The 25,875-nt window shown below is 37.7% G+C and overlaps 1 protein-coding gene across 2 annotated transcripts in view; it reads right to left on the reverse strand.

The window, feature by feature from the left end:
• Polr3B (RNA polymerase III subunit RpIII128) overlaps positions 1-25,875 on the reverse strand; it is a 527,342-nt gene that overhangs the window by 300,359 nt on the left and 201,108 nt on the right. For both annotated transcript variants that reach the window (XM_090375599.1, XM_090375592.1), the window contains one exon: positions 16,916-17,029. In XM_090375599.1, the coding sequence (XP_090231725.1) occupies positions 16,916-17,029 (114 nt within the window). The remainder of the gene's footprint in view (positions 1-16,915; positions 17,030-25,875) is intronic.

Below are 25,875 nucleotides of genomic sequence, written 5' to 3' on the forward strand. Positions count from 1 at the left end.
TTGGCTGAAATAAATTGTGAGAGTTTGAGTAAAATAATGTGAGAGTTGCTGTTGGTCTATGAGGAAGAGAGTTCGGTTAAGTAGGGTTGTACCTTCGTGGAATACAGTTCTGATGGATATGAGGAGGAGGATAAACAGGTCGAGGAGGAGTTACCAAAGAGCAAGAAGGAGAGGAATACTGAGGAGGAAGAGGCTTTGAAAAGACAATACTTGCAGTATAGAAGGGAGTATACTGTTAAAATACAATATTAAAAAAGAGAAATATGGAAGAGATATGTTAAGGAGGAAACGAACACGGATGTATGGGGGTTGCCATACAAAATATTGTTTGAAAAACTGAAGGTGGAACAGGTATTCCATAAGAAGTAGGAGATCAGTATACTATTGATTGGGAATCATGTGTGAGGTGTTTTCTCTCCTTGCTGTTTCCTTGTGCCCAAGTATTGAGAATAGGGAACAAAGAAGAATTAGGAGTTTGAATAATGGTTATGAAGGAGAACAGGAAGAGGAAAGAGAGTTTGAGCAGGAAGAATTGTAAAAAGCTTTGGAGAAGGTGAAACTAAAGAAAGCTCCTGGAAATGATGGTTTATTGAGAAATATGTTTATTGCCTGAGGTGATTAAGAAGTTTGGAGAGAAATGGGGAAATGAACTTCTGGTATTATTTAATAAATGTTTAAAGGAAAAGACATTTCCAAAAAGATTGAAGGAGGCCCATATAAAGATGTTGAAAAATTGAGATAAGGTAGTAACGGACCCAGGCTCGTACCATCCAGTCGCTTTATTGCCAGTAATGACAAAGTTATTGGAGAGATTGATAATGAATCGATTGGAGGAATACTATGGAAAAAGTGGCATGAGTAGCTCTAGGCAGTATGGCTTTAGAAGGGGTAAATCTACTGAAGATGCCATTGATAAAATGGTGACATATGTTCAAGAGGCTCCAGAGAAATATGTACTTGGTGTATATATTGACTTTAAAGGGGCTTTGACAGAATGTGGTGGCAGAGTTTTTTTAGCAAGTCTGAGAGAGAGAGGAAGTGTTCTGGGCAGTACTATGGTGTGTAAAAGTCTTATTTTATCAGAGGAGTCTAACAGTTGTTACAAGATATGGTAAAATCTCACAAGTGGATAGAGGAGCCCTGCAAGAATCAATTATTGGCCCGTATAGCTGGAATGTGGTGATGGATGAGTCACATCCGTCTCACTCCTGAGCTACTGGCTCAGGAGTGAGATGGATGTGAGCTGGTGGCTTATGCAGATGATCTATTAATAATAGTGAGAGGTAATTCAAGAAGAGAAATAGAGGATAGGTCGAAAAAAGCTGTGGGGCAATTAGAAAGGTGGGGTAATAATGCATAAGATATCTACTGATAAGCCAAAATGGTGCTGCTCAGATGAAGGTTGAGTGAAATAAGAAGGCCCACTTTGAAGATATTAGGAAAATATGTGGCATATGCCCCAGTAGTCAAATACCTTGGAGTACATGTGGATGAGAAAATGTACTTTTTGCCTCACATGCACAAGTTGAAAGAAAAAGTGCAGGTTATATACTCTAAAATAAGGAAGATTAGTAGAGTAGAATGGGGTGAAAGGGAAATCCCTGGATCTCCTCTATAAGTGAATATTTGTGCACATTGTAACTTATGCATGGAGGCATGGGGGCACAGAGTAACTAATAGTCACATTAAAAGGAGTCTAATTTCTGCTCAGAGATTTGCCCTTTTGGCTGTGATGCAGTCGAACAGTTTCAAATGATGCATTACAAGTGGTATCATGAAAAGAACCAATTGATTTGGTTGTGATTAAACAAGTAATGCCGTATGCAATCAAGAAAAATAAGAGGATAGAAATATTGGGGATTAAATCTTGTATTGAGGAAAATAAGGTATATGGGAAGCAGGATCTAAAGAGAGAGTGAAAACAATTGTAACAAGAAATAGCATTTGGCAAGAAAGGTGGAAGTTGTTATTGTTTGGTTTTTAGGAGCATTAGCAACTAAGGCCATATTGCTCGGGGATATGCAGTGGTCATTCCCTGACCTTTCCACATCCTCCATATTTGGTGGTCACAGGCTCAAACCCTGGTATAATCAAGAAGCATGTGCTACGCACTGCTGCTCCTGCCCACCTGGCTACGGAGGTGCCAAGAAGAAAGGTGGAACTGCTCTGACAAGGGCCGTGTCACATATGCCTTCCTGCCTGGAGTGAAGGTAGTAAGAGAAATGGATAGATGGCCGGGCTTGAGTCTGATGGCCACAATGATATTAATTAGGCATGGAATGAGGAAAAGGTTGGTGGAGCTGGGAATAGAAAATGATCTGAGGTGTGTGTGGACACATTGAAGATATGGATCATGTGTTGGAAAACTGTGTAAGGTATACAGAACAGAGAGAAATATTTTTTTCTAAGATTGGCTCTGACTCATACACCCGCAATGACTTTCTTAAGAATAGGATCTGGTATGAAGCTTTTTTGGATTATGCTAAGGGAAATAATGAAAGAAGGAATATAAGATTGAGAAATTAATGGATTGTATATAGAGTAAATATGTACATACGTAAATAGAGTTTTAAGAGTCTAATTTGCACTGATGCTATTTTTATTTACATTTTTTTTCTTAGCTATTTTATTTATTTATATTTGAGTTATTTTATTTATATTTTGAGCTATTTATATCAGTTATATTTGCACTGATGAGTTTTTATTTATATTAGCAATTGTTGAATTGAAAGTTAAAGTTTTATGTGAGTTTACAGTTTGTAAAATAAAAAACAGGGGGGAGATGGGAAAAAAAGGAGAGAGAAAGAAAAAAAAATATGAAAGAATTATAAAATTAGAAAATGGTGGGGGGGGGCATGGCAAAGGATCAATTAACAATGGAATTATAAATTAAAGATTAAGCATGGATGAGCTTTTGCTTAGGCAGCACATTGTACAAGTAGTGTAGGTTAGTAATGATGATGTGTTTGGCATAAAGGTCTTCTAAATAAGCTTCCGTCCTATTGTTTGCCAGCTGTTGTTTGTAACTGGGTGTCCAGTTTTCTCTCTGACCACTCACTGCAGGTGGTGTGGTGGTAAAGGGCTTTCTGTCTTCTAACTGCTCCACTAATGCTGGTGTTCCCTAAGGTTCAGTTCTTTCTCCCACACTTTTCTTCTTGTATATTAATAACTTTCTTCCATTGATCAGAAATCCTATCCACAGTTTTGCCGATAGTAGCACATTACACACCTTCCAGTTTGAAAAACCTTGCCCTGCACAAACAGCTTCAACTTCTCAAATATCTGTTACCAATTTTTCAAATACTGATCTCCAGGTAATTCTCCAGTGGGGCAAAGATAATTTAATTTCAATTCTTCTAAAACTCAGTCCTGTCTTAGATCTTGCGGAAAGGATTCTTCTGCTCCTATGCTTATTTTCAATGTCATTAAGATTTCTAGGTAAGATCTTGGGGATTACCTGACTTCTAATCTCTCTTGGCATAAAGCACATTACAAATATTGCTTCCTCTGCATCTAATAAACTAGGTTTTCTCTTTTGCTCTTGGCATTACTTTTCTTCCAAACAGTTGTTGACTCTGTAGAAATTGCAAATCTGCTACCATGGAATACTGTTCCTACATCTGTACCCAAAACCTCTCTCAGGCTTCTAGATTCCATTCAAAAGAAGGCAGTTAGATTAATTAATGTCTCATCTCTAACAGTCTCTCCACTCTGTCTGATAGACTTTCTGTTTCATGCCTTTTCTATAGATACTTGCATGGGCACTGTTCTTCTGAATTGGCTTCTATAATTCCCGCTCTCCCTTTGAAAGCAGTTCAAACACGGGCTGCAACCAGTCAACATCCTTTTATGGTCCAAGTTCAAATTCACACAATCAACTTTTCTTCTTCCTCATTTATTCATTCAACTTCTGTTTTCTGGAACAACCTTCCTTCATATGAATTTCCTGAAAATTACAATGTGCAGAAGTTCAAGTCTAATGTCAACAAGTATCTTCTTTCATCTTTTCAACCTTCAACCAATGCACGGTACTAAGTACTATAGGTTCTAAAAAAAACCACAATGATCCTTGAAAATGAAAAAAAATTTTAGTATGGAAAACATTTATTTAACATGATATACTGTAAGATAGTAAAGTAATTACAAGGAATTGTCAGAAATGTGGTTTCTTTCTTTTGCAATTCTTTACTTTTTATTTAATTAAATTTTATTTTATTGTTTATTATCAGTTATATTTTGCAGTTTACAACAATATACCTATGTAAATCTAAACAGATGCCATTAGAGAATTTTTAGTGCGAACCCCCTGGAACACTTTCTCAAACCACCGGTTGGGAACTGCTAACATAGGCTATCCATATATTATATCCACAAACTGGCCAAAAAATTAGAACCTTTTTTTATAAAATAAAAAGTAGGGCCACTATTGACAAAATTACATACATGTAATCATATGCTACTGAAACAGGATCTAGAAAAATTAGGCAGATGGACTGAGAAGTGGCACCTGAAGTTTAACATTGACAAATGCAAAGTACTGCATATGGGTAGCAGTAACCCAAGAGAAATGTGCCAACTGTGTGGTACCACACTCAGGGAGGTGGGGATGAAAAAGACCTGGTGGTAATTGTGCAGTCAGATATGAAGTACTCTGAGCAGTGCAAATGGTCTGCCAGAGCAGGGTAATGGAGTTTTGTCAATGATATATAGGAATTTTACTAGCAGAGACAAGGAGGTGGCTATCCCCTTGTATAAGGCTATGGTCAGGTCACATCTTGAGTACTGCATACAGGTCCAGAGGCCTCATTTTAGGAAGGAAGTAGAATTGTAAGAATGAGTACAGAGGAGGGCAACAAGATTGGTGAGAGGAACAAATGGGTGCATTATCAAGAAATGATTAAGTTCTGCAAGTCGCAGCATATGGAGACTGCAAGGTGATCTGATTGAGGTGTATAAGGCCTTGAATGGTTTTAGCAGGCTCAACGCTGATGGGATATTTCTGCTTGCTCAGATTAAGAACCTGAGGGGGCATAGATTCAAATTGAGGAAAGATAGTTGTAGAATAGATGTGCAGAAGTTTGCCTTTATCTAGCGGACAGTTGATTGCTGGAACAGACTTCCATCTGTTGTTGTGGAAGTTGATAGCTTAAATAAATTTAAGGCTGAACTAGACAAACATATGGAGTGACTGGATGAGAAGGGTTTTTTTTTTTTTTTTTTTTTTGGCTGATGCTATATAAGCTTGCTTTCTTGCATCACATGCCTCAACTAATGCTTATGTCACTGCATGAATTCCAATAGGTGTCTGAGGGAGCCTAGTTCCAGATTTAACCATTCTTCCATTAGGGTATTTTTCAACTGCTACATTTTGGAACTGCACTTTTGAATATATCCCAGGCATTCTTAAGTGGATTCTGATCTGGAGAATTAGGATAGCAGGATTAATGGCGGAAATCTTGGGAATGTTCCTTGGACAATTCAGATACAATTTTTACACAGTGGATAGTTGCAATGTCATCTTGAAACAATCCATTGCAATCCAAGTAAAAATGAGGCACTGCAGGGTGAAGTTGCTCTAATATGATATGAAGATAGTCACTGGAGGTAATACAACTTCTAAAGTACAGGGTTATTAGAATTAAAGTATTCCTATGTAGAAGGCTCTGGAGCGAGTTCTAGGGCTCGTACTGAAGAGAAATTTGGACAACAGGTACAATAAAGAATGCGCTCGCCATTTATTGGAAAAAAAAATTAGTTACAAAATTTGTCCCTATATGGCACTGTGAATATATAAATCACTTGAACAGCGATACAATTGTTCAATGTGTCCTCCATTTTGGTCAACAACAGTTTCCATTCAAAGAACAGCATTTTCTACAGCAGAACATAACGTGTCAACTGGAATAGCCAGCACATGACGTCTAATGCTGTCCTTCAGATCTGCCAGAGTTGGACATCCTTCCCGATATACCTGGTTCTTCAAAAAAACCCACAACCAGAAGTCGATTAGGCAAATAACTTATGTTATTTGCATAATTGTAACTAAGATAATTACGCGCCATACAGTGACAAATTTTGTAACTAATTTTTTTCCTATAAATGGCAAGCACATTCTTTATTGTACCTATTGTCCAAATTTCTTTTCAGTACGAGCCTTAGAACTCACTCCAGACCCCTCTATATAGGGATACTTTAATTTAACCAACCCTGTATAAGTGGATTCAGCTCATAAAAAGAGAACAAGATCCATACTATAATATCAATTCCAGCTACTTTGGTGGCAGAAACAAGAATCTGCTTGCATGTCTTCATTAGATTGACATCACACTTTCACCATACCACTGGTGCAAGAAAGCATAAATCAAGACTCATCACACCACGTGATCTTTTTCCACTGTTCCACCATCCAACCTTGGGATTGGCAACACTATCCAAATGAATCTTTCAAATTTTTTAAAGCAAGATGCTGTTATACACTGAAAGGACAGAATTCATGGGATACCTGGTTCCTGGGCAACACGACACTGTCACCCTCTCGCTAGTGGACGAACTCACCATTTGGCAAGCATATAGGTACGCTGCATCACTGCATTCACATAGACTGTAATTTGATGTCAATATGGATAGATGTCATGAGTTAACCGACTTTGAAAGAAGGATGGCAGTGGGTGCCCGGTGCAGGGGTCACTATATTAAGGAGGTGGTACAGAAATTGCATTATCCTCATTCGACAGTATCAAGAGTGTGTCGGGAATACGCCATTTCCGGAATAACATCTGATCATGGACAGTGCTGGAGAGAGAGAGAGATGGTGGATGAACATGGCCATTGACATCTGTCCTGCATTGTTTCAGTCAACCGGAGAGCAACATTGGCAGCACAAATTACCGCTGACTTCAATGAGGGAGGTGCCAGAAATGTCACCACCAAGACCATCAGGAAATCATTAGCTGCAATAGGTTATGGAAGCCGCTGATCCACCAGTCCCATTGCTAACACCATGACACAGAACTCTATGCCTCAACTGGGCAAAAGAACATTGGCACTGGACTTTGTATGATTGGTGATGGGTCTTCCGGTCTGATGAGTCCCATTTCCAGTTATTTCGAGCAGATGGGAGGGTGTGAATCTGGCAGAAACCAAACAAAGTTATGCGTGTTCAACTGGCACATGTTGGGACCTCTGGTACATCTAGACACATCTCAGAATGGTCCAGGTTATGTGTCCATCCTTGCAGACCTTCTGCATCCCTTCATGGTCATCGTGCACCCACAGGGCAATGCACCTCCCCACAGAGCCGTGGTGAGTAGAACATGGTTCAAAGAACATTACGCAGATTTTACCACCATGGAATGGTCTTCCCTTTCATTGGACACGAACCCTGTGGAGCATCTTTGGGATGCTATGGAGAGGTTCACTCAGGCTTTGGATCCTCCACCCAAGAATGCGACAGAATTATGGACAGCAGTGCAGCAAGCATGGATGGAAATACTTGTGGAATGCTTTCGTGAACTAGTGGACTCAATGCTTCACTGTGTGACTTCCCTTATCTGGGCTGTCACACTGCCCCTAGGCGGGTCCACCCGTTACTAGGTAGGCACCCCCATGATTCCTGTGATGAAATCATGGGGAAGCTCAGAAGGTGTCCAACCTGATCCTAACAATGTTGCTGCTATCAAGAACTGCCTTTCCCCTAGGACAATAAAACAAGTGAGAAGATCTTTGGGAATGACTGGATTCTATAGAAAGTTTGTCAAGGACTATGCAAAAGTGGCTAGACCATTAACTGAACTCACAAAGAAAGACACTAGATTTAAGTGGGACGAATCAACACAGTCCACTTTTGAGAAACTGAAAATGGCTCTTATAACAGAACCATTATTAATATATCCAGACTTCTCTCAGCCCTTCTATTTGGCTACAGATGCAAGCGATTTTGCGGTTGCAGGCGTGTTGGAACAGATTGCAAAAGATGGGGAGAGACATCCAATTGCTTACGTTAGCCGACTGTTAAAACAGGCTGAAATATCATACAGTACAGTAGAAAAGGAAAGTTTAGCTGTTTTGTACTCCATATCTCAGTTCCGCCCATTTTTGTTTGGGAACTTTTTTAAGATCATCTCAGATAATTCAGCATTAAGTTATTTATTGAAACTGAAAAATCCCACTCCCAGATTAACTCGTTGGAATTTAGTGATACAGGATTATAATTTTGAAGTCATTTACTGACCAGGTAAAATGCATTCAAATGCAGATTTTCTATCTAGACCAGTGTTAGAAGAGGATACTAACCCTAAAAGGCAAAAGAAACCTAGAACTGAACAAGTTGTGACGATGTTGACCGGAATCACGTTGGTAGCATTGGTAATGCCAAAGGAGGCTAAAAAACTGATGAGGGCGTTACAGAGGGAAGACAACAGTCTAAATTCCTTAATCACTCAATTAGAGGGAAATGTCCAAGTTTTATCTAAGATTCCAGATTCCTACTACTTAAATGATGGGGTACTATACCATTACTCTTTACCTGATTCAAAATCAATTCGAGAACAGCCATTTGAAGTTGTGGTTCCACATGCATTAAAAGGTCAGGTTTTGGACGCTTGCCACAGTAGTCCCTCAAGTGACCATTTAGCATTTGACAAAACATTTCAGAAAATTAGAAAAGACTTCTTTTGGGTAAATATGTATAGTGATGTCAAAAATTATGTGAACACTTGCCCTTCATGCTTAGAAATACGAGGATATAATCCGAAGCAAAAGCAAACCTAACGCGAGTTCCAACGGAGTCAACACCCTGGTACAGAGTGAGTGTGGATATTCTTGGACCACTGCCCACTAGTTTAGATGGGGATAAATACCTATTAATGGTGGTAGACTGTTTTACACGTTATGTAGAAGCAATACCTCTCAAGACACAGAAAGCAGAGGAAATAGCTACGGCTTTTGAAAACTGTGTGGTCGCCAGACATGGAATCCCAAAAATCTTGTTGACGGACAGAGGAAGTAATTTTCTATCAACCCTCCTCAGAGAAGTGTACCAAAAACTGGGTATTAAGAAGCTACAAACAACAGCATTCCATCCTCAATGTAATGCTAAAGTGGAATGGTTGAATGAAACTCTGGCAGCAATTTTATCACATGTGGTGAATAACGCTCAATCAGACTGGCATGTTTGTGTACCATTGGCAGTGGCAACATACCATTCGGCTGTACATTCTGCTACACATGAAACACCCAATTATTTGATGTACAGAAAATACATTATACTACCTCAGCACATATGGACCTCCAAAATCTGTCCTACTTATGCTTCTTTGGAGCATTATTCAGAGCAAATGGTAGCAAGGATGCAGCGAACTTATGAAATAGTTCAGCAGCATCTAGAAGACGCAGCTCAATCACAGGAACAATATAGGTCTACCAAAGCCGTGGATAAGCAGATTAGGATTGGAAGCATAGTATATCTCTATACTCCAAAGATTAAGCCAGGTAGAACACGCAAGTTGTCTCATCAGAGCAACGGACCGTATCGAGTAATATCGCAAAAATCCAAAGTCAACTACCAAATCCAGCACATATATCACCCTAGGGACAAGCAATTAGTTCATGTCATTTCAAACCATTTCAAGAACTACGTTTAGAGCCGTCAGAAACCACTACCTCACCTGAACGAACCTCAGAACACACAAAACCAAAAGAGGTATATGTCAAATCAGAGACAGAGGAAGAATGGATTGAACCAATGGATGTTTATAGGGCACCAAGCTTGCCTGTTTCGATTCCATTAGCGTATTTGCCAAAGAGGGACCAAAAACAGCCATCGGTATTGAATCAAAATCAACAGTAGCAAAGCCAAATCAACAGACAATTCTGCAGAAAGGAAGGGAAGAGAAAGGTCAATCACTGCCTATGCACCAATATAATTTGTGGAGTAAGAGTCGAGAACCTGTAGTTTCTCAGCCACTTCCCAGAAATAAAGAAGTAACAATAGTTCCTCAATCACCAAAGGAGTTAACTGTCCCAGAGCTAATTCAATTTTCCGATGAAGAGACAGAACAGAATATCTCCTCTGATAGCGCAAGGACTGAACCTCAAACTCACCCAGCTCAAATTTGCTCGGAAGAAAGGACAACAGCAGCAGCACCACTGTGCTCTGATGATCTGAGTCTCTACGATCGACTCGTTCGGTGGGCGAGACAACCCGAATTTCAGGAATGTCAGGAAAGCCTGGAAGAAAGGACAGCACCACTGCACTCTGAAGACCTGAGTATTTACGATCGACTCGTTCGTTGGGCGAGACAACCTGAACCTCAAGAAAATCAGGAGAGCTCGAACCAACATGCAGGAATCACTGCATACAATTTTGTGCTAAGATTTGCCGATGCTTTAAAGTGAAAAAAATAAAATAAAATAACCTAGCCGTCTGCTTCGTGTACTATGATTATCTTCATGTTAGCTTATATCGCACAAGGTTTATCTATAAGTGATGACATGTAGCCATAAGTGCTTTGAACTTTTCAAAGCAAGACGTTTATTTTGAGCAGAAAACTAAGAAATATGATACACATAAAGATTACAGAACAACTACAGGGAGAGTAAGAGAATACACAGATCATGCACAGTTGAATCACAGACCGGAAATGAGAGTGACATTGTTGCAGGTTCTAGTGATTTTGTCAGCAATCATTCTATCAACTGGAGCCACTTGCACAAACCATCAGATTCTGCAGGCAGAGAAGGAAGAGTGTGATGAAGATTTATCGCAACCATACAAATTGCACAACAAAGCTCGAGTCACCTTGATGAATTTAGACTATAAACAATGCTTCTGGTTCATTTCGAACACCCAGCAAACACTGTAGTTTTCCTATAAGACTCATCCAATTATGTAAAATCGGAAGGAGGAAAGAAGCAATTAGGGTAGATTCTCTCTCTCACTTTATATATCTAAAGCTAAAAGAGATGAATAAAAGCAGATCAACATTCAGATGTTGGGTGAAGGATTCTTCTTTTTCTTCAAAAAAAAAAAAAAAAGGAGAAGGGAAGAAGAGGAAGAAGTGACAAAGGAAATTTATAATTGTCGTCTCACTCCTGAAAAATGCGCCTATCAAATTAGACCATGTAAAAAAAACAAAAACACCTCAATCTCCCACTTCAAAATTTTGTCTCACTATAGGCAGAAGAATAAAATTTGGAAAACGGAAATACATATCAAAATGTCCGTCAAGGAGATTGTCCCAACTCAAATCCCGCTTTTACTAGTTACACTAATCATTCAGTGTACGGCTCTTCATACCGGCACCTTCATCCTTCAGCCATTAGATAGAGAGGCCATTGCTGGTCAGGCACCTCCGTAGCCAGGTGGGAAGGAGCAGCAGTGCGTAGCACACGCTTCTTGATTAGACCGGGGTTCGAGCCCGTCACCACCAAATAGGGAGGATGCGGAAAGGTCAGGGATTGACCACCGCATATCCCCGGAGCAATATGGCCTTAGTTGCTAATGCTCCTAAAAACCAAATAACAACAACCACCACTGCTGGTCAAACTATCATCCTCCCATGTAGACTAGTTCCAAATCTCACAGCCACTGTAAAATGGTTTTTCAACGAAAGAAGCACAGACAGTCTTAACAGACCACTAGGGCTTACTGATTATAAAGTCATCGGATCACCTAGGGAGAACGATTTTGCATTGCAAATCGCCCAGTTAGCAGACAAAGGTAAATATTTTTGCCATTCCGATCTAGTACAGCTATTGTAACAGTCTATATTACACCCCTACCGCCTCTAATCAGAGAAGGTTCATTTCTTAGCGGAAATTAAGGAGATCAAGCCACTCTTACATGTAAATCTTTAGCAGGAGAACCACCCGCTGTTTTGAGATGGATAAATTTTGATGGCTCTACTATCAAAGGATCAGTACAGTACAGTCCAGCCAAGAGTTATGGTCAGACAAAATAAGAGTGAACACGTATTTGAAATGGATAACCACTTTATCAACAGAGTATGATAAGAAAGCATTTACCTGTATTGCTAATCATGTAACCTATCCTCACCCTATGATGATCTCAATAACAATTATTGTTATTGAGATCATCAAGATTTTTGATTATTGAAATTGAGAAATTGAGATTATTGAGGTCACTATGAAAGTAACCTCGAAAGTCGCGTGGGAATATGATCGATTTAGATTAAAATGCGAAGCTACAGCAAATCCAGATGTTTTCATTTATCAATGGTTTAAAAATGGTGAACAGCTAATAAAAGAGGGAAACGTGACTCTGCTAATTAAAAGTGTTTTGAGAACAAACCATAACGATAATTTCACCTGCTTAGTTCGGAATGAACTAGGACCGGCCCAAGCTTCCTTCATAATGACTGTGTCATATGGTCCTATCCTGATATCGAAATTGAATGATGTTGCCACAACCCAAGGAAATCCAGTTTTGCTACAGTGTGAGGTTAGAGGGAATCAACTTCCCATAGTACATTGGTATTTTGAAGATAAGATTATTCAAAGCAGTATCATTTCCACCTTAACAATTCCTAAGATGTCACGTCAAACGTAAGGTCGTTACACTTGTACAGCGGAAATCCCAGACTATCCTTTAGTGAAAGATGAAGTATTAGTCTATGTAAAAGGAACATCAGAAGGAAACTGTAAAACGCATCTAGCAAGTTTAAGAGACAACGCTCAACTACAATGTTTATTTAAACACGTTCCACCCCTAGATAATGTGACCTGGAAAAGTTCCATGACAAACGAGATGTTGACAACCCATTTGGAAGTATGGAGTCGACGAGAGGTAACCAGTACTCTTAGGATCGAGTCAGTTCAAGCAGAACAATTTGGGTTTTATGAATGTCATGTGTGGAATCAGTGGGGACAACCGAAGTTAATTGTAAATTTAGAACGAAATTGGTCTCGAGAAGCATTATACTTCACCTTAGGAATTCCGGCAATAATTTTGGTCATCATAACATTAGGAGTTGTACTGTGGAAATTATGTAAGTGTAGAAATGTCAGTATGGAAATCCCAAGTCAAACATGCACCTACCAAGTTTATTATAGTGAAAATGACGTTGATCGTGTAAGCATCACCAGCTTAGAATGAGAAGCAGAAAAAGAAAAAATCTCTCTTTTCCATGACATCTGAACGAACTTCGGAAGTGTTTTTATTTTCGCACAATATAAATTATTGCTCCGAACTATTTAAAAAAAAAAAAGTAGATGTTTTACATTGGATGTGATTTGCATCCTTCAACCTCGGTCAGACGAATGAATCTCCAAACTATGCAGAAGAACTCATCGCCCAGTGAAGATAGGTAGAACATTCAAGTGAGTTTGGATGTTTAGGACTTTAGACAGTTTTAAAAATGCTCCTATTAACAATTATAATTATGTAGCTATATACCCTTGTTAGAATGAATATGTAACCATGAAATAATTGTAGAAGTATTAATTATAAAAAAAAAAAAAAAATCATCACCTAATAAGGAGATAGCGAAGAAGGGCTACACGTGTTACCAGAATATTCGATACATGGCGTGATGAGGGGATGATGATTACCCCTTTGACTAAGTTTTCCATGACATAGAGTCCGAACATCGGAGGACATGGAGTCCTCCAATAAGAGAAAAGGCTAGAATAAACAATATGGAGAACTTAGGATATAAAAGCGGGTCCTCGTAAGCTACAGATGTGAGAGCTGGAGTCAACGCTACCATTCGAGAGCCTACTATTGAGGAGCGCCAAGCCGTTGAGATCAGTGGAAGAGGAACAAGCGACCGAGAGCTGAGAACTGCCACTTCTTGTTAAGGCAACGTGCAGAGTCACCCGGCGTAACGGAGAGTCGAGGACCGTCAGCTATTCAAGCCCAGGCAACATCTTAGATTGGTAAGTTGAGATGGTATAGTGTGAAACATTGGTAAGCTTGATGATAAAAAGATGGATTCTTTCTAGCTTCTTATAACTTTGTAACTTGTATGCTTAAGAATATAAAATTGTTAAAATCTTAATCTTATTATTATTGGAAATGTCTCAATGTGTTTATATTAATGGAAAGAATGAAGCATGTAAGTTTTCTCTTGTATTAAACTTTGTTATGTTTTGTATTATAGAAGTTTCTTTTTCTCTGCCAAAACCTCACATTCAATCACTAAAATAGTAGAGCTAACAATGATTAGAAGTTAATTGCGGCGTCAAGTAATTATTAACATAATTACCCAATGATGATCGCAGCGCAAAAGCCCAAACTGCAGGATGGAGAGGGGAAGTAACCTTCTTCCTCTTTATTCTGAGGGTATACGAGGCTTTGTCCTAAAAAGCCGCTAGACGAGAGTGAAAATTGTTACCAGACAGGCGAACATGGTAAATTAAACTAAGATAAACCAAAACACAAAAGCGTTGTAACTACATTAAGAATAAAAAGTATGAGTTACGCCTAGTCTGACTAAATCTTTGCAGCCAAACCTCAGAGGCCACAAATGCTAGAAGAATACCTAAAGGGCCAAAAACAACAGAGAGCAGAGAGGTAACACTAACCCATCACAAGCACAATCTGTGGCAGAAAGGGGACTGTCCTCAAGTACTACCCTGGACATAACAATCTCCCAATCCTTGTCAGTTATTTGCATTGAACTTAAGTTATTCTCCCTATCATCACAAAACTTCACCTTACCCAGGAGTTTTACTAGATGTGACTTGATTCTTCAAGTTATCCTTACACTTGCCATCCACTATCCATTTTGCTACCCCAATACACAATGTTCTCCCAATCCTTGTCAGTTATTTACATTACACTGATCTTATCCTCCCCATCACCTTCAAACTTCTCCTTTCCAGGAGTTTTAACAGCTGTGATTTGATTCTTCAAGTCACCCTTACACCTGCCATCCATTTTCTGTTTTGGTTTCCTTTTCCTCACACTCTTTTCTTAATCACGTCTATATTTTTTGAAGCATCAGTTTTGAAGTTTTCTTCATGTAGGACAACTTACATTTGTATACCCTATGTTTAATTATCTGTTGAGTCCAACTGAAAAAAGGTTTCTAATTTTACGGCCAGTGAGAATAGCCGAAGTGCTGGATCATCAGTGTTTGTTACCAAGCACGGATGAGAGGAACGAACAGGTAATGTGGCACAAATGCAGGAATGAAATCTTCTCAGTTTGCACATAAAAATCATTGCTTTTTTTGCTCATGTGTGTGTGCACATGCACGCACTGTTAAAAATCACAAATTAATACTACAGTAAACCCTTGATTTAATGGACCCCGATATAATGGACTGGACAAATAATAATACAGTAATGTACATATTATTTTTTTTAGATTATACAAAACTTCAGTGTTATTAAAAATTAATAATGATTATCTATTTCCATTGTTTTGATAATTACCTACTTTTATTTTTATAATCAAATTCAGGAAATTGTTTTTTATTCTTTCTGAAAACGTGTTCAAATAGCTGTTTTCCCAGATTACAGATAAGAGCAGGCAGTGACTTGCAAGCTGAACATGACACGGAACACTAAACTGCAGGTCTACCGACTCACTTTGTTTCGATCTCAGTCTGCCTCAAGCTATCATGCGGTCAGGTTGTATAGAGAGTGTTTCTGTGATTTCTGAATTGTGACTTTATTTATTAAATAATTTTGCAATCCTTACAATTTAAAATGGCATCAAGTGATGGAGGAGTTAAAAGAAAGCGTGTGAACTGAAATGTAGCTCAGAAATTAGAGCTAATTTAGAAATTAGAACAAGGCGTCTCGTAGTACGTGTTGTGAAATTTACAGCGTGAAAAAAAAAAAAAAAAAACTTTCTGATATCCTTAAATCAAAGGCCAAATTGCAACATTTTATATTTACAACAGAATATTACATATTCTTTATTATAATTTAATAATTTTATATTGTACAGTACTGTATATTGTATTAAAGCTTTTTTTTTTTACATTAAGAACAATAAAAAATTCCCCCCGGGTTACATTTGATTTAATAGACTTTTGGCATTAACGGACACCCCTTCTCCCCTATTAGTCCATTAAATTGAGGGTATACTGTATTTCCTGATGCACTTGAAATGAATTGTACTGCATACATATCAGGTGCATTAGCAAATCACATACAAACAACAATAACAATAAACAAGTTAGTTAATGTACATGCTGTGTACTGTACATTATAACTAACTTCTTTATTGTTATTTTCATTTGATATTAAAATATATCAGAAGTGTCAGTTCTCTGAGTAAAGTCGCCAATCCAGGCCTATATTTTCATACAGAGTTTAGCTTTTATCATAAGATTCCTTCTAATGTGTCTAAGCAGAATAGCAGACACAATTAAATTTTAACAACTTGCAGCATTTTTGCAGCACAACCTTATAATTTCAGATAAAATCCTTAGTTCATTTATTCTTTAAATCATTAGTACCCACATATATAAATAAACCTCAATGAGTTCCCTTAAGATCTAACATTTTGTTTGTAACAGCCTTAATCTACAATACCAAAACACTACAATACAAAAGCAACTTGGAAAGGTGGAGTATGCTTCTGCTCCTTATCGTTACAAAAAAAAATTTTTTTTTTGTTGTACCATACGCAATATTGTAGTAATATTATACCATTACATAAAAAGTTTTTATTTTTTTAACACAGCAAAAACTTTGAAGTTGTGCAATACTGATGCAGCTACTGTGAATCGATCATAGTGCCCTCTCATTGCAGTCACGTCTAGGGACAATGCAAATTATAGATAACAATGTTAAACAACTGATTACATTTATATAAAATGCTGATGTAGACCTACTTCATTTTCACATCAAAATCTGAATCAAGCAGAATAATGAAGGGGAAAAAAAAAAAAAAAAGAAAATGAAATGAAAAAATAAAATGGCTACTCTGTTGACATACCGTTGAAATTGAAGTTACCAGTCCATTGGTAATGAGATCTTTCTTCATATATATAAAGATATCAAACTGTGATGCTTTACTTTTAGGAATTGTTTTTTCAGCAATAGATTTCAACTAAAAAAAAAAAATCAAAAATGTTAAAATTTATTAAAAATACATAAAATACAAATGGGTTAAGAAAAATATTAATTGCTGCCAAAATTTATTCTCGATATGACTATTCATTCAATGGTGAAATACAACAGAATATTATCTGAAATAAAAGATATCAACTGAATAAATAAAAAAATCCAAAATAAAATCATAACTCATAAGCAACTAAACAGAATATTTGTGTATCTTTTATTCTGCACTAGAGGACTAGAGAAAAAAGACGTTCATACTTTTTATTGCTCTATTCCATTACAGAAAAGGGTTACTATTTTCCATAATATGTATAAACTTTGCATCGTATATTTGAAGTAGTGTAATTTGCATTCACCAAATTTATATATTACATTCTAAGTTTTGATCATCTGATAAGTTTTCATAAAAATTAGTATCATATCAACAAACATTTCCGTAAAATGCAAACAACTTTCCAACTATTAGTTCAAAAAATATCATGACAAAGATATACAAATGAATATCACTACAAATGTTTGCTATTGGAACCCACATACAAGAAAAGAAAAACTGAGTTGAAATGCCAGATTTGAAAAACAGAAAATGACACCAAAGGTTAAAAAAAAAACTGAATGATATTAGTACCCTGGAAAATTCTCACAATAACAGAATAATCACCTCTTAAACCATATGCTAGTAGATATCCTCAAATTGGCATTGAGACAACAGTTTCCATAGAAAATCTATTATAATATTAAAAAAAAAAATTTTTCTTCTGACAACTGGTCTAGTTGCACTCTCAGCTCTTCTATCTTGTGCTATAGCTTCCTGGTTCCTTGTCTTTGCATTCTGTTTATCTCTGGAAGCAGCCACTAGGATGAATGGTGGTTTCTCTTCACCATTCATCCTGGTGGCAGCAACAGCAGCACAGCAAATAGCTGTGCGGATGGATTGTAGTGTAATTCATTGTTGATTAATAATACTATTATTTGCTGATTGAGGTGGTCTGCAACTTGCCAAGGGGATCTTTGTGGGATCCATGCCCTTGAATTCTGCTAGGGCCTTCTTCCACTCTCCTATTCTGGATATCACAACCTTGTCTGTTTCTATCTTGAGTGCTCTGGGTTGTATTTTCTTGTACTTGAGGTATTCCTCTTCCAGTTCAGTTGTGCTCATATTCTTTGTTCTTTGAAGTTGGTTGCTCATTTCCTGCTTGATTTTTTCCAAGATGGCAGGAGCTATTAGGTTCTTCATGATGATAGTTCGTTTTTGCTGTACTATTTGCTGTTTGGTGACCTGAACAGTCAGGAACCGTTTCAACCAGTTGGTTGGAACAGTTTCATCCTGTACATTGTCATGTCAGTCTCTAGCTTCATTAGTTCATAGTATGCTTGCATGATGAATGTATTCATTTCAATGCTACACTTTATTAGTTGGTTTTTCTCCCCTCCTGGGTGGTCATTAGCACAAATGCGCAAGAAGCACTTCCAGTTGGTTGGGCTAGATGACCATGCCCTTCCCTAGTGGTAGCCATACAGATGACAGCTCCACTGTTTTCCTTGGAAATAAAACCTTAAACCATACACTAATAAATATCCTCAAATCATCAACGAAGCAAAACATTTTCTGCAGAAAACCCATTATTTTTATTAGTAGAAGTAAAGCTCACAAATGATGCAAGGAAGTAAGCATATATGGTATCAGCCAAAAAAAAAAAAAAACTATCCATCTCATTCCCCTCTAACAAAAGTCTAATTCTTGCTTAAATTTATTTAAATTACCCACTTCCAGAACACCAGATTGTAGTTTGTTCCAACAATCAATAACTCTATGGCTGAAAGCAAATTTTTGCACATCTGTTCTGCAGCCATCCTTTGTCAATTTATGTCCCATTGTGTGCACTGGCTGAGAAATACCATCATCATTAAGTTTACTCAATCCATTTAAAGCCTGCAATACTTCAGTCAGGTTTCCTCACAAGTAACTAGTTTCCAAGCACTATAATTTGAAGAATCAGTCTCCCTTGTAGTAAGAGTAACCTTTGTGTATGTGAATAATCTGGGTACTCTTATCTGCACCAGTTCCAAGAAATTCACATCTTTCTTAAAATGAGGCTTCCAGAACTGTATGCAGTACTCAAGATGTGGCCTCACCATTGCCTTGTACAATATGGGATATCACCGTCTTGTACTTGCTGGCAAAGTTCTTGTATATCGTTGACAGACCCAATGAGGTGTTCTAGCAGCCTATCTACACTGCTCAGGGAACTAGTATTTGTAAAAAAAAAAATTTTCACATATCCATCCCCTCCACTAATCTAGTTCTTCCTTGAATTGATTCAAAATTATCCACTTCCACAAAAAGAGATGAACATCAGCACTGAGTTGGCTCAAGCAATTCCAAGCCTTAAAGACTTCAATCAGATAATTTCACAGATACCTCACTCCAGAACAGACTTTTCTTGGTACAAGAGCTCCTTTCGTTCCCCTCACAAATCTCATTCCCTTCTCTGTACCCTTTCCAGCACCTCTACATCCTTTCTAAAATGAGACCACCAGATGTGTGTGTGTGTGTGTGTGTGTGTGTGTGTGTGTGTGTGTGTGTGTGTGTGTGTGTGTGTGTGTGTGTGTGTGTGTGTGTGTGTGTGTGTGTGTGTGTGTTATGGGGGGGTTTAACAGTATATAAGCTGCTGTGGCTATAATATGCCTATTCAAAGGAAAACACTAAAAAAATAATTCAGGCATAGCCACTTTGTTTTCTTTAGAGATCTTTTAGAATTTATCACATACAGTAAGTCCCCAACATACGTAAGAGATATGTTCCAGGACTTCTTGCGTAAGTTGAGTTTTATAACTCAGGAATGACTAATAAAATATTGCTACTATATCCCTGATATGCCAAAATTACAAAAACCACATAATATCCTCAGAAGAATGAAGAAAAATAGTTATAGAAATTTTAATTAATTAGTTATATAATTTTTATATATTAGTTTTATATTTTTAATTAGTTCAATTAAAAACTTTATCTGGGGACAGTGAAGTAGCCGCAGTGGCACATAAGAAAAGAAAACAAAAGGAAGAAAGAACACATGTTATTGTACTGTAAAAACTGACATGTTTTGCGTAGCTTTGGTTATTTTTTGGTTCAGATCCCTTCACCACTTCTCGTATTCTGTCTTTGTCCTTTATTACTGTGTTCACTCAAATCTAAATTCCACACGATACTTGTTAATGTTTAACCTTTTTTCATACATTCTTATTATTTTAATTTTCTGATCCAAATTGATCACTTTCCTTTTCTTGGTAGATTTACTAGTACCACTGTCATTCTTAGTTGGCACCATGATAACGGTCAAAATGAAATTTTATGTATAGAACTTTGCAGGGTTAAGGCAGAAACAAACTATTATCACCACATGCGAACTCGCATTTTACTAAAACACATTTCTGGTGGTGGTGGTGGTAGTAGTAGCAGCAGCAGCAGCAGCAGTGGCATTTGATGCAAGAAAGCAAACGTATGAGCTTATGCAGCATCAGCAAAAAAAAAAAATATATATCACACCATTCCCTCCAAATGCCTGTCCAGTTCCTCCTTAAATTTATTCAACCTATCAACTTCCACAACGACAGATGGAAGTTTGTTCCAACAATTAACCACCCGCTGGCTAAAGGCAAATTTCCGCACATCTAATCTAGATCCGTCTTTTCTTAATTTGAATTTATGACCCCTTAGGTTTGTAATCTGAACAAGTGGAAGGATCCCATCAGAATTCAGCGTGCTCAACCCATTCAAGGCCTTATATACCTCAATCAGATCACCGCACAGGTGTCTAGTCTCCAGCCACTGCAATTTGCAGAACTTAAGCCTCTCTTGGTAAGAGGATCCCCTCATTTCCCTCACCAATCTTGTTGCCCTTCTCTGTACACGCTCAAGTAAATCTACATCCTTCCTAAAATGAGGCCTCCAGACCTGTACGCAGTACTCGAGGCGTGGCCTGACCATTGCCTTATACAGAGGGATAATCACCTCCTTTTCCCTGCTAGCAAGGTCACGACCATAAAACAATAAAAACAATTTGCACTTGCCGGTTTATCGTTTTTTTTTTTTTTTAGTGCAATCTATTATAAACGGGTAGTAAACTTGATCTTATTGCATTTGCGATAATACCAATAGCGGGAATTCTGTGGGTTTTTACATTATTATGGTGAAATGTGTGTCACCTTCACTGAAATCTTCAGTCATATAAAAAACAAATTTTCAGAATCTTCTCTTCATTCCTATTTCTTAAGCTTCGTAAACTTGTTACTCCGTATCTCACTTGTGCAATTTGTGCACGCAGTGTTCATTGTTATTCACTGGTTATTTTTATTTATTTTTTACTGTTTTAAATTTTACAATCCTAAAAAAAAATTGAGTGAATAAAAATTTACGTGTCTGAATTTAAGTAACTCAGGGACTTACTGTCATCCAATTTTTTCAGAAAATAGAAGAATTCATTAATGTTTACATCATCACCAATAATATGCTGTAATATCATTGGTTCTCAAAGATTTGTCAGGGACAACAGCCCAATCAATCAGAATCTTTGCCTGTGAGTAGATGGAAGTGAGTCACGTGTATGTCCGATTTGTGCCTGTGCAAGTACCACTTCTCTTCGCACTGCCTTCATGCTAGATCGCCAAAGCTTCGGGTCCTGTTTCAACTGATAAAGTTTATTAATGGTTTGGGTCTGCCATGGCTCATTCCACTGTGCGAGACATGCTTTTTGTATAATGTGATTATAGTCAGAAGCTGGAACAGGGATGAAAGTTAAATAAAATGTTAACGGATTTTTAGCAGTTTTGTCAGAAAGTTCGTTCCTCTTTATGCCAGAATGCGCTGGGATCCAGCAAAAGGTTACTAATTGATGACGTTCTTCAATTTGCGATAAGAACCTTCTGATTGGATCTAACATAGGGTGCACCCTGATGGAAGAGTTTTGCATTGCTGAAATTGAGCTGAGAGAGTCTGTTTATACTATGTATTTTAAAGATGAGTAGAAATTCAGGTTTCCTAAAGCTAATTTTATTGTATGAAGTTCTGCAGAGAAGCTACTATGCTTGTGGAAGGGCAGCCAAAATGATATTATAGGGTAATACTGCCGCAGCTCCAACTTCTGAATGTGATTTGGAACCATCAGTATATATTGGCAAAAAGTCAGTATATTTCTGAATATGGCTTGCATGTAGTTGTTTCACATTGAGTATCGGTAGATGATTCATTCCCCACTTGTGAAGATAAGTATCACAAGTTAATTGAGGAGGGGGAGTCCAAATGGTTAAGAGTAATTCTTTACTTTTTGCCTGTTGAAAATAGGAACATTCCAACTCTGTGTTAATTCCATAGGGCATAAGCCTGCTGGTCTTATTTTACTGAATTTAATTCTATGGAGATTTTGCAGTGGCAGATTAAAGATTTATGGCTCAATATGATGCTGACAGCAACTTTGTATTTTAGCTGTGTACTTTAGTAGTGCTTTTTTTCTGCAGAGGTAAAGAGGGGGCTCATGAGCTTCAATATATAAACTATGGGTAGGAGATGTGCTGAATGCACAAAGTGCAATCTGCAATGCATTATGCTATATAGAATCCAGCCAGCATAGTGTACTTTTTCGGGCAGAATCAGAGTGAAACACCATAATCCAAATGGGATCTGATTAATGTTCTATATAAGAGCAGCAAAAATGCACGGTCTACTCCCCCAAGACATGGCAGATAAAGCTCTTAGTATATCCAGCTTTTTTCTTGTCAAGGATTAATCTCAAGAATCTGATGCTGTTAGTCATTGGAAGGGTAAAGTTCAACATCTGAAGTTCAGGATCTGTATGCATTTTACGTGGATTACAAAAGTGGATTCTACAGTTTTCTGCTGTGATAGACAATAGCCATCGAAACCTGCCCATCTTTGGACTGTATTCAGGGATATCTGCAACTGCCGTTCAATGGATCTCATGTTCTGAGAATGGCAAGAAATAGAGAGATCATCAGAGTAAAGGTAAGTTTCAACAGTAGTTGGAAGTTCTTTTGTGATGGAATCAATTCTAAGGGTAAAAAGAGTTCCACTCAGTACAGACACTTGTGGGACTACTCCTTCCTGTAAAAATGTCGTAGAAAGCAAGTTGTGGTATTGAACTTGGAACAAACAATTCTGGAGGAAGTTTCTGATGAACATAGGCAGATTGCCTCGGAGACCAAGAACATGGAGGTCACTGAGTATCCCATGATGCCAAGTAGTATCAAATGCCTTCTCTATATCTATGGAAACCATAACAAGATGTTAATTTTTTACAAAGCCATTGCAAATTGTAGACTCAGCTTTGATCATGAGATCTAAGGAGGTTCTGTTCTGGCGAAAGCCATGCTGATTATTACTCAATAGGTGTTGCATTTCAACGATCCAAATGATGATTATGATAATTTTTTCAAGTAATTTACCGAGGCAACTGGAGAAGGAAATTTGTCTGTAACTGTATGGACTGGAAGGATCTTTTCCAGGTTTCAAAAAGGCAGGAACAGTGACATGATACCAAGAGTTGGGATAAATGTTTTCCAGAAATATTTGGTTATAGAAGACCAGCAGTATTTGTAAATGCTTGTCAACTAGGTGTTGTAATATGACATAATATATTCCATCTGGTTGTGCACTGTTTTAATGGCCCGTAGAATTTCAGAATATTGGAGAGGCTGGTTATATAGAAAGAATACTGAGGTTCGAAAGTTGATGGTTCGCTGTTCAGTCATGGTCTTTATTTTCTGGAAATCCAGAGAATAAGTTGATGCTGCTGAAACTTGGGAAAAGGTTTTACCCAAGGAATTTGCAATGTCCCCAGGAGCAGAGAGTTCTTGCCCATTCTACGAAAGAATTGGGGAAAGGATGGTTGGAAACTTGCCAGAAATCTGCCTAATTTTCTTCCATATTAGCCTGGAGTTAGTATTTTTATTTACAGTAGATGCAAACTGAATCCAAGAACTCTTCTTGGCTTGCCTTTGAATGAGATATGCTTTTGTCCTTAGCTTCTTGTATAGTTAATAAGTTTTTCTGTGGTTGGGGATCTATGAAATAAATTCCATGCTTTATTTTTTAGCCTCTTTGCTTTTGTGCAGTCTTTATTCCACCAACAGTTGTAGTGCCATCAGGATTGGGGATTCGACGATGGAATTGAACATTTAGCTGCAGATAGTAATGAAGTGATATAATCTGTGGCGTCATCTACTGACTGTGTTCGTATAAATTTCTCATCCAGAGTGGCAGCTGACTGAAATTTGATCCAGTTGGCTTGAGAGAATTTACAATTCCTGCAGGGCTGGGTTAGTGGTGATTGTGCAGTGAGCAGATCACAAACAATTGGAATATGGTCACTCCCATGGGATCATTCATAGCGGACCATTCTACGATTGAAAACAGAATCGGGGAGCATATCGATAGACTGATTGTAGAAGTTTTTCCAGTTTGTAATTGTATGTGAGTGGGCACACCAGTATTAAGAACAGTAAGGTTTTGCTTATCCAGAAAGATTTCAATTAGTCGGCCATGTCTATCTAATATAGTCAATCCCCATAAAGGGCAGTGACCAGTGAAATTATTCAAGAGACAGACAGGAGAGGGTAACTATATTAGAAATTCTTCAAGATGTCTATAAGAGAAAGTGTGACTTGGTGGGAGATAGATTGATACAAGTGTTAATGCAATCTGGATTATTAAACGTATGCAATAACTTCATTTTCAGTTTTCAAAACAATTTGTTTGGTCAGGATTTTTGTACCAGAGAGCATGGATAACAATATCTCTCTTTGAGGATTGGTTTTAATGCTGCTTCATTCCAGAGGTTGAAAAATATTGTAAAGACAACGATGTTCCTTTCAAGATTTTACTTCTATTAAATGATGCTCCTGGACATTCTACGCATCTAGATGATTTCAATTCGAACGTGAGAGTTATATTTGTACCGCAAAATATGACTTCACTCATCCAACCTATGGATCAGGGTGTTATTTCGAATTTAAAAGCATACTATTTATGGATAGGCATTGTCTGCAGTAGACAATGAGTAAAATTTTACATTAAGAGACTTTTGGAAATCTTACAATATTTACCACACCATCTTAAACATTAATAAAGCCTGGGCAGAAATTACTAAGTTGTTTAAATGGCGAATGGAAGAAAATATGCACACGGCATGGAAAAGGCTTCGAAGGATTTGAAAAAGACTAATTATATGAAGAGGTTACATATAAGATTGTAAAGGTTGCAGAGCTACTTCAGTTGGAGATCGATACCAAAGATGTGGAGGAGTTAATAGAGAAAGAAGAGAAGGAATTATTTAACAAAGAACTTATTGACTTGCAGGCATTGATAGTGAAAGAAGAAAATGCTGACGAAGCTCAAAATGAACCAAATGAGGAGCAGAGGCGCTTCATCACCAGAGAGATGGCAATGGCATTTCGTGAAATTGCATCGCCAATGGCGAGGTTTGAGAAGATGGATCCTGACAGCGAACAATTCTTAAAAGTTAACAGAGGGATGAGCTTGCATGCTACAAAGAAATCTACGATGAAAAGAAAAAAGCCATCGTCCAGTCATCCATTAATGTGTTCTTTCGTAAGGTTGAGCGGCCAACCCCTTCTAAATCTCCACAGCAGCATATTTATCAGTTGAAGATGTCAATTCTGGCAACGATGCTTGAGGTAAAACTTACTGACCTTATGCATTCCCTCTCTTTTTTTGTAATTTTATAATTTTGAAATTTTTTTTTTAAATTGCACACTTTTGTAATTTTTCCTGCGTATGAGATAAAAAATTGAATAAATACAATA

The sequence above is a fragment of the Mastigoproctus giganteus genome, chromosome 1 (genome assembly GCF_048544385.1).
Source record: "Mastigoproctus giganteus isolate SK-2022 chromosome 1, ASM4854438v1, whole genome shotgun sequence".
NCBI classification, from domain to species: domain Eukaryota; kingdom Metazoa; phylum Arthropoda; class Arachnida; order Uropygi; family Thelyphonidae; genus Mastigoproctus; species Mastigoproctus giganteus.